Source organism: Tasmannia lanceolata, unplaced genomic scaffold, assembly GCF_043159265.1.
Source record: "Tasmannia lanceolata isolate RefF3 unplaced genomic scaffold, GAP_Taslan_0.1 ptg000003l, whole genome shotgun sequence".
Lineage (NCBI taxonomy): Eukaryota > Viridiplantae > Streptophyta > Magnoliopsida > Canellales > Winteraceae > Tasmannia > Tasmannia lanceolata.
In genome coordinates, this window is record NW_027518680.1 from 607,739 (window position 1) to 622,014 (window position 14,276).

At 37.3% G+C, this 14,276-nt stretch overlaps 1 protein-coding gene across 1 annotated transcript; it reads right to left on the minus strand.

Annotated features, from left to right (window-relative positions):
* Positions 1–309: 309 nt before the first annotated feature.
* Positions 310–9,386, minus strand: LOC143846741 (boron transporter 4-like). Its single transcript, XM_077355285.1, has 14 exons — positions 9,101–9,386; positions 7,742–7,847; positions 7,545–7,627; positions 7,172–7,364; positions 6,939–7,077; positions 6,667–6,832; positions 6,418–6,584; positions 5,546–5,719; positions 5,334–5,429; positions 5,125–5,241; positions 3,797–4,119; positions 3,229–3,508; positions 1,620–1,757; positions 310–855 (listed from the first exon to the last, which is right to left on the minus strand). Exons 2-14 carry the CDS (start codon positions 7,843–7,845, stop codon positions 820–822), a joined length of 2,016 nt encoding a protein of 671 aa, XP_077211400.1. The 5' UTR covers positions 7,846–7,847; positions 9,101–9,386; the 3' UTR covers positions 310–819.
* Between the last annotated feature and the right edge of the window lie 4,890 nt (positions 9,387–14,276).

Below are 14,276 nucleotides of genomic sequence, written 5' to 3' on the forward strand. Positions count from 1 at the left end.
TTCCGAGGACCTCAACAGGCTCTTCCTTTTTTTTCTTCCTTTCCACCATAGACGATTTATATATAAAGGTGGAGAAGGAAGCCTTCCACCTCACCCTACTTACTCAACAACACACATGTCGGTGTCATTTACAATCAACGCACAATTTTGCATCAAACCGTTAATCTGTTGCTATTGCTTTATATTTCATCCAATGCCTTAGGGCCATGTTTTGCTGCCATGAAATTTTTTATTTATCAAATGGGAGACAGGGCTGCGGAGGGTGAGAGGAGAGACTAGAGAAGGCATGACTGAGGGAAAAGAAAAGGCTGAAAAACAGGGAAGGAATGCGATCATCACTGCAACAAAAAATCAATCAGATGTCACATAGTAGTGCATATCACATGGCAATGCATAATAACATTTCTAACCTCTTATAAAACGAACCCTTAATTCAGCATTTCCTGTTTGACTCAAAAGTGATTCGCATCCAACTTCTTCAAACCCAGCCCAACCCATCATCCACATACGCACACGAGATAATCCCTTTTCTTCTTTCCCTGTTTTTTTCTTTTTCTTTTTTTTTCCCCTTTATGCTATTCATTAGTAATAAAGAAAAGATTAAGAAATGATTAGAAAACTCTACATATCATGACATTCTAATGAAGAGAAAAAAAGCACTTGACTGCCCTTGCTCTCTTTTCTTAATCATATATAACTTTTCATTTCTTTCAATGATGAATTGATTGATTCAAAGAGGAATTATCCCCACCATCTCAATCTCTCCAAAGAATTCAGTATCACCACCATTCCCATTTTCCTTCACAATAAACTCAGCCCTCACTCACTTTCATATCGACCTTCCTCCGGATGAACCTGCAATCACATAATTGAAAAGCTATCCATCAATCCATGCGCATACAAGGGTTTTAAGGTAGTTGAATAAGCTTTTATAGATTCATTCTTCACAATTTTAAATGTAAAGGGATGACAGTACGAAACACCGAAAGGCTGAGATGCCTTAAAGATGATGAACCGTTCCATTGGCACATTTCAGTGAGAACCATTCATGTGAAAAGAAAAAACTTGACATCATGGTGGGGTCCTCAAAGAAAATGCCAAATGACGAAATGTCTTTAAGGCATCTCACAATGTATGGGTTTAAGGTAGTTACACAAGTATGCATGTAATTGCATATAAAGATGCAAAAGAATTATAAATTTAGGAAAAGAAAACATTTCGAGATGAAGGGTAGTTCAAAAAGTAGAAGCTCCTTATCATTGAATAATCACTATACCACATGAACATTTTAGGCGACATAGAATATCTTCAGGTTTTTTCTGAGTAGTTTAAGAAATAAAGTGAACACTCCTGCACAGGAAGATGCTTACAAAGGTCTATAGATGAGAATATGAAACAATTTTCAAAAGTGTGAGGTTATTCTTTCAAAAGTGTGATATTATTCGTTTCAAGCAAAATTCTAAAAGAAAACGTTCCCATAACAAATTTTGACTAAAACAAGAAAAATAGAATTCAGTGGCTGATTTCAAGAACGGTTTTTTGATCAAGTAAAACGTGCTAAGGTATAAGATAACTAATAGAACAGTGCAATAAATAAATAAATAAAAGCAAATTCTTGCCTGAAAACCTCTGTTATCATTGAAGCTCACAGTTCTGAGCTTAATCTCCCCTCTGCTAGTGGTGAGCTCATCTAATAACTCGGCATCACACACTTCCACACCACTCTCCCCGCTATCTGAACAAGGCAGTTCCAGTTCCTGCACACGTGTTGCACCTCACAAGTTAATGAAACTGGGCATATTACACATCTTTGATTAATGAACAAGGCAGATTAATAAATTAGGAAGGCACTCATTAGATGTGCTCTGACATTAATCCACATTATTACCCCAAACACAAACTAACTTAGAAATTGCAGAGTTAGACTTGGACTAAAGTTGTGATTTTCACTCGTCAAGAACATGATAACTTGGCTTATAATTGGCTTAATTCCAATATGATGTTGATTGTGCCACTGCCAACACTAAAAGGTTTTGCAACCAAGTTAACACAATGAGTAAATATAAACCTCAAACTTGAATTGTGCTATAACTTAAAACCATGTTACACAATGTTTTCTTTGAGTTTTGAGCAAACAGGCATTTATAGAATGACCGACTCATCTCAGGTTTGAGTCAAGGCTACTTGCCGTGTCATACCAATCAAGTTGAGTTTTCAAACCTTGCAATGGAGCATTGCATTATTTGGTAATTATGCATGGACTCTACAGTACTATTATAAGATTTCCTATTAAATGTCTACAAGTTTATAGTATTTTAATAAACATTTCTATTTATTTATCATGACATTCACCATTTCTATACATGGAAACTATAGTTGTATTATTTATAAGATCTCCCATTATATCTAGAAGTTTATATTATTTTAATCAACATTTCTATTTATATATCATGACATTCACCATTTCTATACATGGAAACTAGAGTTGAATTATAAGATCTCCTATTATATGTCTATAAGTTTATATTATTTTAATAAACATTTCTATTTATTCATCATGACATCACAATTGCTATAGATAGTATAAAGAACATTGAATAAATTATTAAGGTGCCACGCAGGTTTCTAGATAAAGTCCGGGTTAAAAAAACATTGAATAAATAATAATGAATATAGCCCTATACTTTTATGATATAATATATAAAAGGGATTTGCTAGTGTCCATCACAGAAGGCATTTCGTGGATGGCCTGTTGCATGTGAGAGCAGCCACATAGGCTCACTTTTCAGCATATTTTGTCTTCATTCACGATGTGGCTGCTCTCACATGCAACGGCCCATCCGCGAAATGCCTTCTGCAATGGACGCTAGCTAATCCCTATATAAAATTATATAATAATATTCAAACCATTCAAATTGATCAAGTTGAGCTCAAATTGGGTTTGGACTGGCATGCTTATGATAGGAGTCAGATCATCATCTGAATATGGATGGTGGAGGTAGTAGAATTCATCATTTCAAACAACATTTCCATTTTCATGATGTGTCCTTGGTTCCTCCAATGGATGCTAAGAAAAACTACAGGACATTTTAGGTTTTTTAAAATGCACCCTAATGGGTTGTCCTATCAAACTTTGGATGCAAGTTAACGAACTTAGTTATTAAGAACAGTACAAGAAGTTTTTAGACTCATTTACAGTCAAAATATGTATTTGGTGAGATGGCATACATTGAACGAGATGCTGCAATCACGATGCGAGGCTCCGGCGATTTCTTCGTATTCAGCTGCATCCAGTTCCCACAGGTGACTCGGGTAAAACAACTTGGGTAGGATATGTTGTCTTATGGATATGAGCAGGAAGAAGGGTATTGGGAACAATATTCCTGCTATAGGTATCCACGTTATCCCGAAACAAACCAGAAGATATACAAACTGTAAGAGAGTAAAAGCGGCAATGTATTTAAATGGTACTGTTTCCACAAAGGAAGCATGATCCCCTTCCAGAACCCTGAACAATCACAACCTCATAGTCAGAGAAAAAGAAAACATCAATATGATTCCCAAATACATCTGTGTACAAGATGGAAAGTGGAAGAATGCTTGTATTACGATTTCCTGGCTGAATAAATGCAGTTTGAGAGTGTTCAATTTTTTAAAGGAAATGGCCTGCAATTTGGACTGAGTACTTGGATTCCAGCCAAACAAAGACAACTTGGCCGATTTCCAATTAAATCTAGAGTATCATCATGGTACTTATCTAATGATTAAGTTAGAAGATACAGGAAGAGAAATTTACTTGAATCGCCGGCCAGGAGTGATGAAGAGAAGCAATAGTCTTTCCCAGAACTGGTTCCCAGGGAGGCTATCAATGGCCATGTAGGCAAAGTATCCCCACAGAACTGAGGTGGGTATCATCTTGATGACAGGCATTGCAGCGATGGAAAAACCCACCAAAAGAGATTGGAAAAGGTTGCTCACTCTCTGCTCATTAACCCGGACAGGCAAGTGTGCGTCTATGTGCTTCTCAGGATCAAACGCATTGTTTGCCTCTCCATCGTTACCATCAGCTCTCATAACTGCCTCCTTCAGGTTCTTCAGCTCCTTATCTACCGACTTAGTCTACAAAGCAGAACCCATACTACTATTAAATACTGATTAAGAAAAGGCTGAATTTAAATTTGTGGTTATAAATTTTAGTTTCAAGTCATAAATAAGTGATACAACCATAATAACAATATTAAATTCAAAACAAAGATGCATACATTGGGCTATCCCATGCCAGTATATGGAAAAAGAATAAATACGCTTGAACTGATGGAGAATTTTCAGCCTTGGTAACATGCATACTTTATTTTATAAAAAGAACTGTTGTGTTCTGTTCCTTATTTTAATATGTAACTGGAGGTTAGAACCTCTGACCTTAATGTTACGCACTTTAGGACATAAGCACTAGTACAAAGGGTCAACTCCTCTGTTGGGCGTAGGTACAGAATTGAATCAGTATAGGTGTTTTTTTTTTTTTTTTTTTTTTTTAAATCAGTGTAGTTATTTTAGAAAAGAATATGAATAACATTATATTCTTTTCTCGCACAGTTTTAAGAGAAATTAACTTGATATTGGAGTTGAATGTGATGCACTATATGCAATCACCAGCTAGCTACCAATTATATCTGATCAAGAACGGTATTGGTAAGATGCAATGTGCAACAAATTTCAATGGTGAATGTTCCACCCCTTATCCAGATTCATTTTGTGTTACACATATCATAGATCAGATCGTAAATATTCTAGGATTAATGTCTCACATATTTTAAAGAAGCATTCATTTACTTTGAATAATATTTTAAAGTATCATAGAACATAACGTGCGGGGGTGTTAAAGTATAAGAGATAAATAACGCCTTTCTCTAACAGCTTAAGCTTTTGGAGAAGTTGGTAAGTTAACATTAATAATTTCTAGTACTGCTTTACCAACACTTTAAATACAGTTTGAAAGGTCTGATGCCACATAATATGGATGTCTTCACAACGAGAAATCGGTCATTTATCTTAAACTTTTTTGGGATCAGGGTTTAAAATGTAGTGAGCATTGTACAAGTTTCTCTATGAACATAACAAACTTACCGTCGGGGCCTTATCCATTTCTATGAACACTTCTTGCATCTTGCCATAGATTTCCAAGTTGCTAGCTTGCTGCTTTATTCCTTCCTTAGCAGTCTTTACCATCCTCTTCCGAATTAGCTGCAATTACAGATAAGATTATCTTAGAAACAATATAACCCAGTTTTAGAAAACACTGCAATTGTAGTTTCTTATGAAATCCTTCAACACACCTGCCTCTTGAGAACAGCAAGGCTTTTTGTGTGCATAGGAGACTGTGGGAGGACCCCATTTGAAGGAGGAATTCCAAGTACTCCACAAAGCAAAACCTGAAGTTGTGAAAGTTGTGAATTCAAGCACAGAAATGTTGGTGAATAAAGATGAGAATTATAAAACATAAAAAAAAAAAAAAAAAAAAAATTGAAACGCTGAGAACTGTGCTTACCATGAATCCAAGTACCAAAAGGTCGTAATGGTAAGCAGATGGGTTTTTGAGATTGAACTCCTTCTGCTGTGCCATCTGTGAAGCGACACTGTGGTCGAAAAAATAAAGACCAGCAATCATTATTGCTGGTATAATTGCTGCCAAGATGTACACTAGTGGAACCTGTCCCATATCCTGCAATTTCGGTATCGAAGCAACTGATTTTAGTATAAGGCACCTATAATAGTGATTCTGGTAATCTTTGCAGAAAGAAAATGCAGATGCTATAATTAAGTTCACTTTTTTAGAATATGTTTTGCTAGCTATCTCTTTCTGATGGTCAAGTGATACATACTGTGGTTATAAAGACGTTATTTGGATAATCTAACACCCAAAAATAATTATTATCTTCTCCTATTCACATATAGCCAAAAATTGATAATTAGACTGGGGCCACAAGGCAAAAATCCTGTAACATATCGTGCGCCAACTAATAATGGATAACTCTTCAACAAGCCAAACCCAATTAAAGAATAAGGTCCTAGTTATCAATTATAATAAGCTGAAGATTTGCATCAGGTCAGCGTTCATAGGCTCCTCTGATACAGGCATCCCAAACCAGTGTAAAAGTTTTAACTATGCTGGGAAAAGAGAATTGCCCTGCCTTAGAATATATCATCCGTATGCAAATGCATCCCAAATATCCCAATTTCAAGCAACTTTGATTAACCATAATAGAAGAGTGAATGGTTCTGTATATAAGTGTTAGTGCTGAGGACATTCTTTTCAAATTTTAGCAAATTCTTGAACAGGATAAAAATGCAAATCTCAAACAAGAAACTGAGAATGCACGTGACATGGAGAATACGAATGTCTTTTCAGAATCTTATTACCTTGATAACTGTCCAATGGTACAATGATTTCGACTCCCATGGAAGAGGACTAAAGAGCCTCCGGGGAACTTGAGCAGGAACATTGTTAGGTACACTATATGACAATGCTGACCACACCAAGACCATCAAAGGAACCCCATAGTCCGCAATGAAACTTCTGAGATAACCTGTATTTTAGTAAATGTTCAGGTTTACATTCATAGATTATTGTTGACGTAAAGATCAAGTTAAATCCATTATTTCACAAACCTGTGCCATATTTCCACGACCTTGCCCTTCTGCTCTTTAGTGCGGTGTAAAGTAGGCCAAACGAGAATATGACGCCCAGCAATCCATTCATATAAATCCACTGGAACTGATAACGTGCTGAACTTGGGTCTTCACCTTTTGGCACTTGAAATTCACTCACAACTCCCTATGATTCAAACATAGTTTCAATATTAAACAATAATTGTGTTTGGTTTGGTATGCTCAACTCAGGGTTCCTTTTATTTTTTTATTTTTTTGCATTGAGAATGTACCTTAATAGCTTCTTGAATGAAAAGAACTGTAATCAACATGCCAAAAAGCTCCCCTGCAATCCGTGTGAATCTACTGATAACATTGCAAGCATTGAATATGGCAAAAAGGAATAACATGACAGCAGTCCAAATACAAACCCTACAAAAGATTGTACCAACACAATCAAGATTTCACATAAACAACTTTAACAGGAGAAAAACTAGATAAACAAATGTAGGCTGGTTCTTATTACCATCCTGCCCATGCCAAGAACAGGTGCCCACCCAACTCTGCCCTCCCTTTGGCAAAATTGTAGAGATAAGTGTACATTATCACAGTGGGTTCTGCGACTCCTAAAATCAACATGGGTTGCCCACCGAGTATAGCATGTATGATACCACAAATAGCGGTAGAAGCCAATGTCTCTACTGTGCTCAAGGCTCCATCTAGATACAATTCCAAACATGATAATCAATTTTAAAACTCATCCGTATCACTTTATAACTCAAAATGGGTGAAGAAAGTTAAAAAACATTATTGGAACATTGGTTTTCAATGCTTTTGAACCGAATCTTGTATTTGGATGCTTCCAAGAGCTTTTTGCTTCTATCAAGAAAAACACCAACCTGTTTCCCTACTCAGTTGCTCTCCAAAGGCAATAACAGGAAGAGCAGAAGCAAAAAATATATATGTGGTAGGAGCCAATATCCTGATACAGAAGAACCAGAGAGTTTGTCAACCTTGCATGGTCCCCATGAGAGAAATATAAAATGCCACTTTCTGGCTAAAATGAACTAAAAAGTGTGATGCTAAGTGCAAATACCCAATGCCTGAACGAAATCCACCTATCCAATCTTGCTTATAGCACGGTTTTCTTCCTTTGACATCTTGTATGATCCCTCTAAATGGACTCTTAAAGTTATCCATGTCTGAATACAAGAAACCAGAAAAATCAGCTGCAACAATGTAAAGGTCATGAATAAAGAAAAGTCACACAAGGTTCCTATGATCCAAAAAAAAAACAGAAGAAGCATTCACTTGAAATTCATCTGAGAAGCAAGAAACTGCGTATAGTGTGTCATCTGCCACTCATACATATTTCAAGCAATAAAGAAATGAAAAATGAACAAAAGTTATGCCAATTCCTTTGGAAATTTAAACATAAAACCAAAAGAGGGGAAATTAATTCATTGGTTATTAAAAAAATCAGGAAATGATTTAAATCACAACTACCTCCATAAGTAATTTAAAGCCCCAATTGAAAAAAAAAAATCAGAATGATCAGCACCAACAATGTCAAGATCATAGAAAACGAAAAGGCAGACAAAATTTTCCATGGAATAGAACACAAAAAAAAAAAAAAAAAAACACGGAGCTCACACATTGAAATCTGCCATGAAGAAAGACTATGTGTAAGTGCTTCATCTGCCACATAGCGATACTTCCAGCCATAAGGAAATGGAAAGGAACACAATATAATCCAAATTCGCTTGGAATTTTAAATATAAACCAAAGGAATAAATTACCTCCGAACCCCATTAGAAGAAAATAGATATTATGGTACATCGGCTTGAAGATTCAGTAATATGTAGCAATTGGACGTGTCACTTCAGAATAGGCAAGAAATCTTTAAATTAACATAACCGAGTCCAGTTCAAAAAAATCATGATTGAGTGTTCCATAAAATATAAAAGAGAAATATAAATTTGATTAAAAATCATTTTATTTTTTTAACGGTATTAAAAATCATTTTGTCTGCGATTGGAAAACCACATGGAACAAAAAAGCCAGAGAGTTGTGTTTCATGTGCAAAAACATCCAAGCCAAACATCTAATCAGAGAATCAAATAATGCATTCCAAAGTCAAATTGAAACTTCCATAGACCAAAACTAGAATCACCAGATCTATAATTAGAAAATGCTCATACAGCATAAAATAAACCTTACTGATTCAAGATCAATTTAATCCGGAAACTAATCGGCATTTCCAATCATTCCTCAAAAAAGCCTGATCAATTCATTTCTTTCGAAAACGAAGACCCCTAACTAAAGCACAATGCACGAAAAACCTCGATTCCACATCCATTGAAACAAAAACAAAACCGATTTGGAAAAAAAAAAAAAAAACAGAGAGATTTCAAGTGAAAAACATCAAGAAAGAAGAAAAAGGAAGAAGAAATACCTGGATCTTCTATGACGACCGTTGGCCGCGACTAACAGCAAGAGAGGAGAGCTTACAGTCAGACCCTAAAGGTTCATGTTAAGGAAAAAAAGGCAGAAACAGATTTCAAGGATTTTTCTTCGCCGGAAAAGAGATTGAAACCATAAAAATTCGCCGGAAGAGATCGCCGGTAAAACGGTGGAAGAAGTTTTTTTTTTTCTTTCTTTCTCTTCGTTCGCCGCGCTATAGAAGCGGGAGAGCGAGAGAGAGAGAGAGAGAGGAGAACGAAACGAAGGCTCCGACTCTTTTCAAAAACCGCGCGAGGCGTGGTGGTCCCCACAGGACATTCTTCATTCCCTTCCGTAAAACACGTCGAGGTTGACACGTGGACGGCATTTATTGGCTAGACCGGTTGGGGGCGGTTCTTCTGTCCTTTTGGTATGTCGTCATACCTTCGTATATTTGGCGAAGGATTTTATATCCGGCGAAGGATTTTATTATAATTTCCCTTTTCAAAAATAGCTGGACTGAACTGCCCTAATTATTTCAGGAACAGAGTGACCTAATGAGTTTATTATAAATTTGTCTTTAGATGATAAATCAGAGGTATTTTAGGTCTGTCCAGAATTTCTTTACTAAAAAGTTTTTCAACACGTGTCAAGATCCATCCGTCTCTATTTATTTCCGACGGTTCAAATACACATTTAAATGAACCAAAAAGAAGCTTCGTGAATATGGCCAATTTAAGAGGCGGTAATGAAAAATAAGGTCTCTGTCGATGTCAGAAGAGTATCAGGATCTTTAAGTCCTTTTTTTTGTTCTTGTTTTAAAAGGTGCCCACAATCCTTATTTTCACTAAACATCGGCACACATTCCGTACTTTAATGCAGTAAATAACAAATTTATCTCTCCTATTGATGAGAAATTCGCACCCAATGTAGGATTGTAGGGTGCGAATTTATCATCCCCCATTTAAAAATCATTTGAAGATTTCATTAATACCTATGATTTCACATTGATATTTTTATAAATATGCAAGATTCAATTAATAGCTAAATATAGCTACATTAACCTGTAATGATCGAAATAGCATGCGAGCATGGCAGGACAACCCATGTTTTATATTTAATATTAGATGCATCCTTTCTTCGAACAATAAATCACAGCAATGAACACAAAGGAAAACTTGCTATTATCATTGTGTTCCATATATACACATGAAAGAATACTTCCACCTTCTTTCCTCTTCTTTCTACTGTTTTTTCTATTAACTTTCGTTTTCCCTGAAAAAGACTATTTTTTTCGGGACTTCTCATGCTGACTATAATCTTTCCCGCTTTAATTCATCCCATGAAATAATTTTTCAGTGGCCGAACATGGCCTAAATATTTTATTCCCGCGTATTAAAAATGAAAAAATAATGACATACATTCTAGAAAAGTGATATATTAGTCCCTTTTCCTTTTTTTACGGGACACAGCCCCTGTAGTGTAATTATGAGTTATGACTCGTCTTTTACAAGGGTGTTGTCCGCTAACCTTAAACGTTAGGCTTTATCGTATGTCACGTTTCCCACCATTTGACCGGTCTCTCTCTCTCTCCACACAGACACAACAGGAAGTCAGGAACAGTTGGTGGTCCAACAAAACCCGTTGGTGGAATGGTGGGCCCATCTTTGAACAATATAGGCCCCGCCCATACCACACCATAGGATAATCCAAACCGTCCATTTGATGGGCCATAAACGTAAATAGGTTGCGTCCAAAATATCATTTCCATAGGCTGATCCTAGCCCTCCGATCTAAATATAAACTACATCTTATGCAACCACTATAGATTGTAGGGTTGTGATCATCCTGTGGAAATGATTTTTGGGGCACAACCTATTTACATTGTGGCCCATCAAATGAATAGTTTGGATCATCCAATGGAGTTGGTCGTAAAGTAACATTAAGGCCTGTCCACAACATAGGATGATCCAAGCCGTCAATAGTTTGGATAATCCTATGGAGTTGGTCGTACAGTAACATTAAGGCCCAATCGTAGGCCCCACCGATATTTTTCAAATTGAAGTGTATCGTCCACAACATCCAAGCCATCCATGGTTTAGATCATCCTATGATGTGGTTCGTACAGTAACATTAAGGCCTGATTTAGGTCCCACCCATATATTTTGAAAATGTAGTGTATACCGTCCAGACCATAGGATGATCCGAGCCGTCCATTTGATGGGCCATAACATAAATTGGGTGTGCCCTCAGAATCATCTGCATATGATGATCACAACTCTTCAATCTATAGAGGTTTCCATAATAAGCAATTTCTCTTTATATCTGAGGGCTAGGATCATCATGTGGAAATGGTTTTTTGGGACACAACCTATTTACGATGTGGCCTATCAAATGGATCGCGTGGATCATCTTATGGTCTGGACGGTACACAGTCATAGTGGGTTGGATTTGGGCACTAAGGACGAGAATTTTGGGGGCCCATTAACTGTTCCTTTTGTGCACAGAGAGAGAGAGAGGTCTAAAGGTGGGAAACCAACACTAACATGATTCAATTTCAAAGGGGGGTGGGGACACACGATGTCATAAAAAAATCAAAGAAAAAAAAAGTGACATATAGGTCGAAGCCTAACGTTTAACGTTAGCCAGCCGTCCGCCGGGGGGGGGGGATGGGATATCAGCGCTCGATATATAATGTAAACCGGAAACTTCTGGTCTGGCACCGAAACCGCGTCCTCATATTAAATATCGATTTTCGGGAACTACAGACAAGAGGCGGAAGAGGAGGCCAGTTAGGGCAGGTGGGTCCCATTATCTTGCTGGGCTCCAGCTGGCACGCGTGCCAGCATGGCATGAAAAACCGTCCGAATCGGAGCTTACATCGTAGAGGACAAGCGTTGTGTTTAACGTTGATTGAAAGTTGGCAGAAAGCATGAGCGTACGGAGCATAAGATAATTATCAACTTTAACAACGCGGTACACCAAATTGATCCAAACTTACCAACCCGTGTCCCCTAATAGCATGATTTTCTTAATTATTTTTATCAAGTTTGCCAATTTCTCTCAGAAGATATCAGTTTGGTGTAGGGTTTCTAATCTCTGTTTTTCTATTTATTTATAATCAGGAAGCATTTTATAATGAGAGAAAAAAAGGGGAAACCATGACAAAGATTGTCGCTACATGCAAAAAGAAGAAGAAATGGAATTACAAAGCAGGAAAATACAATAAAAGATATTAAGAAGGCGAGAAATCGTAAATCTCAAGATCAGCCCTATCAACTCCATAACGGGCCAGTCGATCCGCATCACTATTAGCCGATCTCCTGACCTGAATCTGGCCGGGAGGCCCTCACATCTCTCCTTGATTTCTTTGATCATATTCATGATGAGCGGCTCCCATTCATCTACCCCATAACGTTGAGGGGGTCTCCTTTCACTATCAATCTGTACACGTCAACTTGATGTCGTGCAAGAGAGCTCTTGTTAATGCCTCATTAGAGTCCTTGACTCCAATGGATCCAAAGAAAGCATTTCGTATGAGGAATCTCATCTCTTAGAACCACACCCAACTCCATGGCTCGGATCGTGGTGAATTCTGACCCGCAAACTTAGCAGTGCCAATGCACCTAAATTTCTCCAAATAGGAATAATCAAGACACACAAAGTCCACCAGAACGAAAAGAAAAAGAAGCTTGGCTTCAATTTAGAAGTCAGAAGATACCCTACTTGTGATAGCAAAACAGCTTAGAAAATGTGTTTCTATTGACTAAGTGACAAAAGGATGTAACTAATGTTACATAGAATCTTGGTCTTTGTCAACATAAAAGTATTTTGTTTATTAAGGCACGTCATGTGACGAAGGGTAAGGTAGGCCTGTGGGCCCATCTGTTTGGATGATCTAAACCATTCATTAGTTGTTCCCCCCATAAGTCGCACCCCAAAAATCTTCTCCATAGGATCATCCCAGCTATTTGATTTGTGGAGGTTTCAATAATGTCAATTTTTTTATCAGCCATCCATTTTGCACCAAAGATATATGTGTGATAGAATCATCTGATGGAGAAGATTTTTGGGGCACATGCAGGGACCAACAAATGAATGGTTTAGATCATCCATATAAGTAGGCCCTACTATACTACGTATCATACAAAATCTCAGCGTTTCAAAAGGAGGATGGAGATGAAAGTGATGGTTACCCACAATTTCCTCTAGCTCAAGTTGACCTTAATTTGGAATCTATCTTTGCATGGAATGCTGAGGCCCATTTGGATGCCAAGAAGATTTTGATTTGGATTTCTCACATTTGCAGCCCTTTTTGCATTATAATTTGAATTGGATCAAATTCTTGGATCTCTAATTCAGCTGACAGTGAAAAGAATCAGATTTCTAAATATGCTGTGGAAATAAGTAATTGGAAATCCGCAGATCTGGTAGTTTCCTTCGCCCTCTTTGCTCCCCAACCTCTCCCCTCCACTATGAAGTACCCCTTCCCTCTCTATCTCCCTCTACACGAGCTGATCTATTCAATTTGTATTCAAAACTCAATTCCAAATCCAAATACAAAATGGAAGGTATCCAAATGGGCCCTAATATCATTTGCTTGCCAATTTGGACAACCCATGACAAACAGTACAAGTTCCATTGTATGTCCTTTACCACACGTTAGGCGAATGGTAGTTGCATTTCTCCTGTCCTTTATACCAAAAACAGTCGGGTACAAGCTAAAACCTAAATAATCATTGTCTCAACAATTGAGATGAGAATAACTAAATGACTTCGACTATAACCAATACCCCAACACAATTGACCTGAATAACTAAATGAGATCCATTGGCAAGATGATCTTGCGTTGATGGACGAAAATGGAACCTTGATCTTATGGCCCATCACAGGGTAATCCTGTAAGTCTAGATCTGATGTTGAAAGAAAATCTCATTAACAATCAACGGCTTAAATACATTTTTAGGATGCATATTGATAAAAAGTCTAGAATCATGTGATTAGCTTTAGATCAAGGTTAATAGGTCGGACTCCTGACGTCCAGCAATGAGAACAACTAGCAAGACCATAAAATGACCCTGATTGGGTGCACAAATGTGGGATTTGTGTTTAGTGATTGGATCGAGGGCCATCACAGGGTGACCCGTGGGTCCAAGTCTAATGCAGAATGGAGATCTAACTTGCAAGAT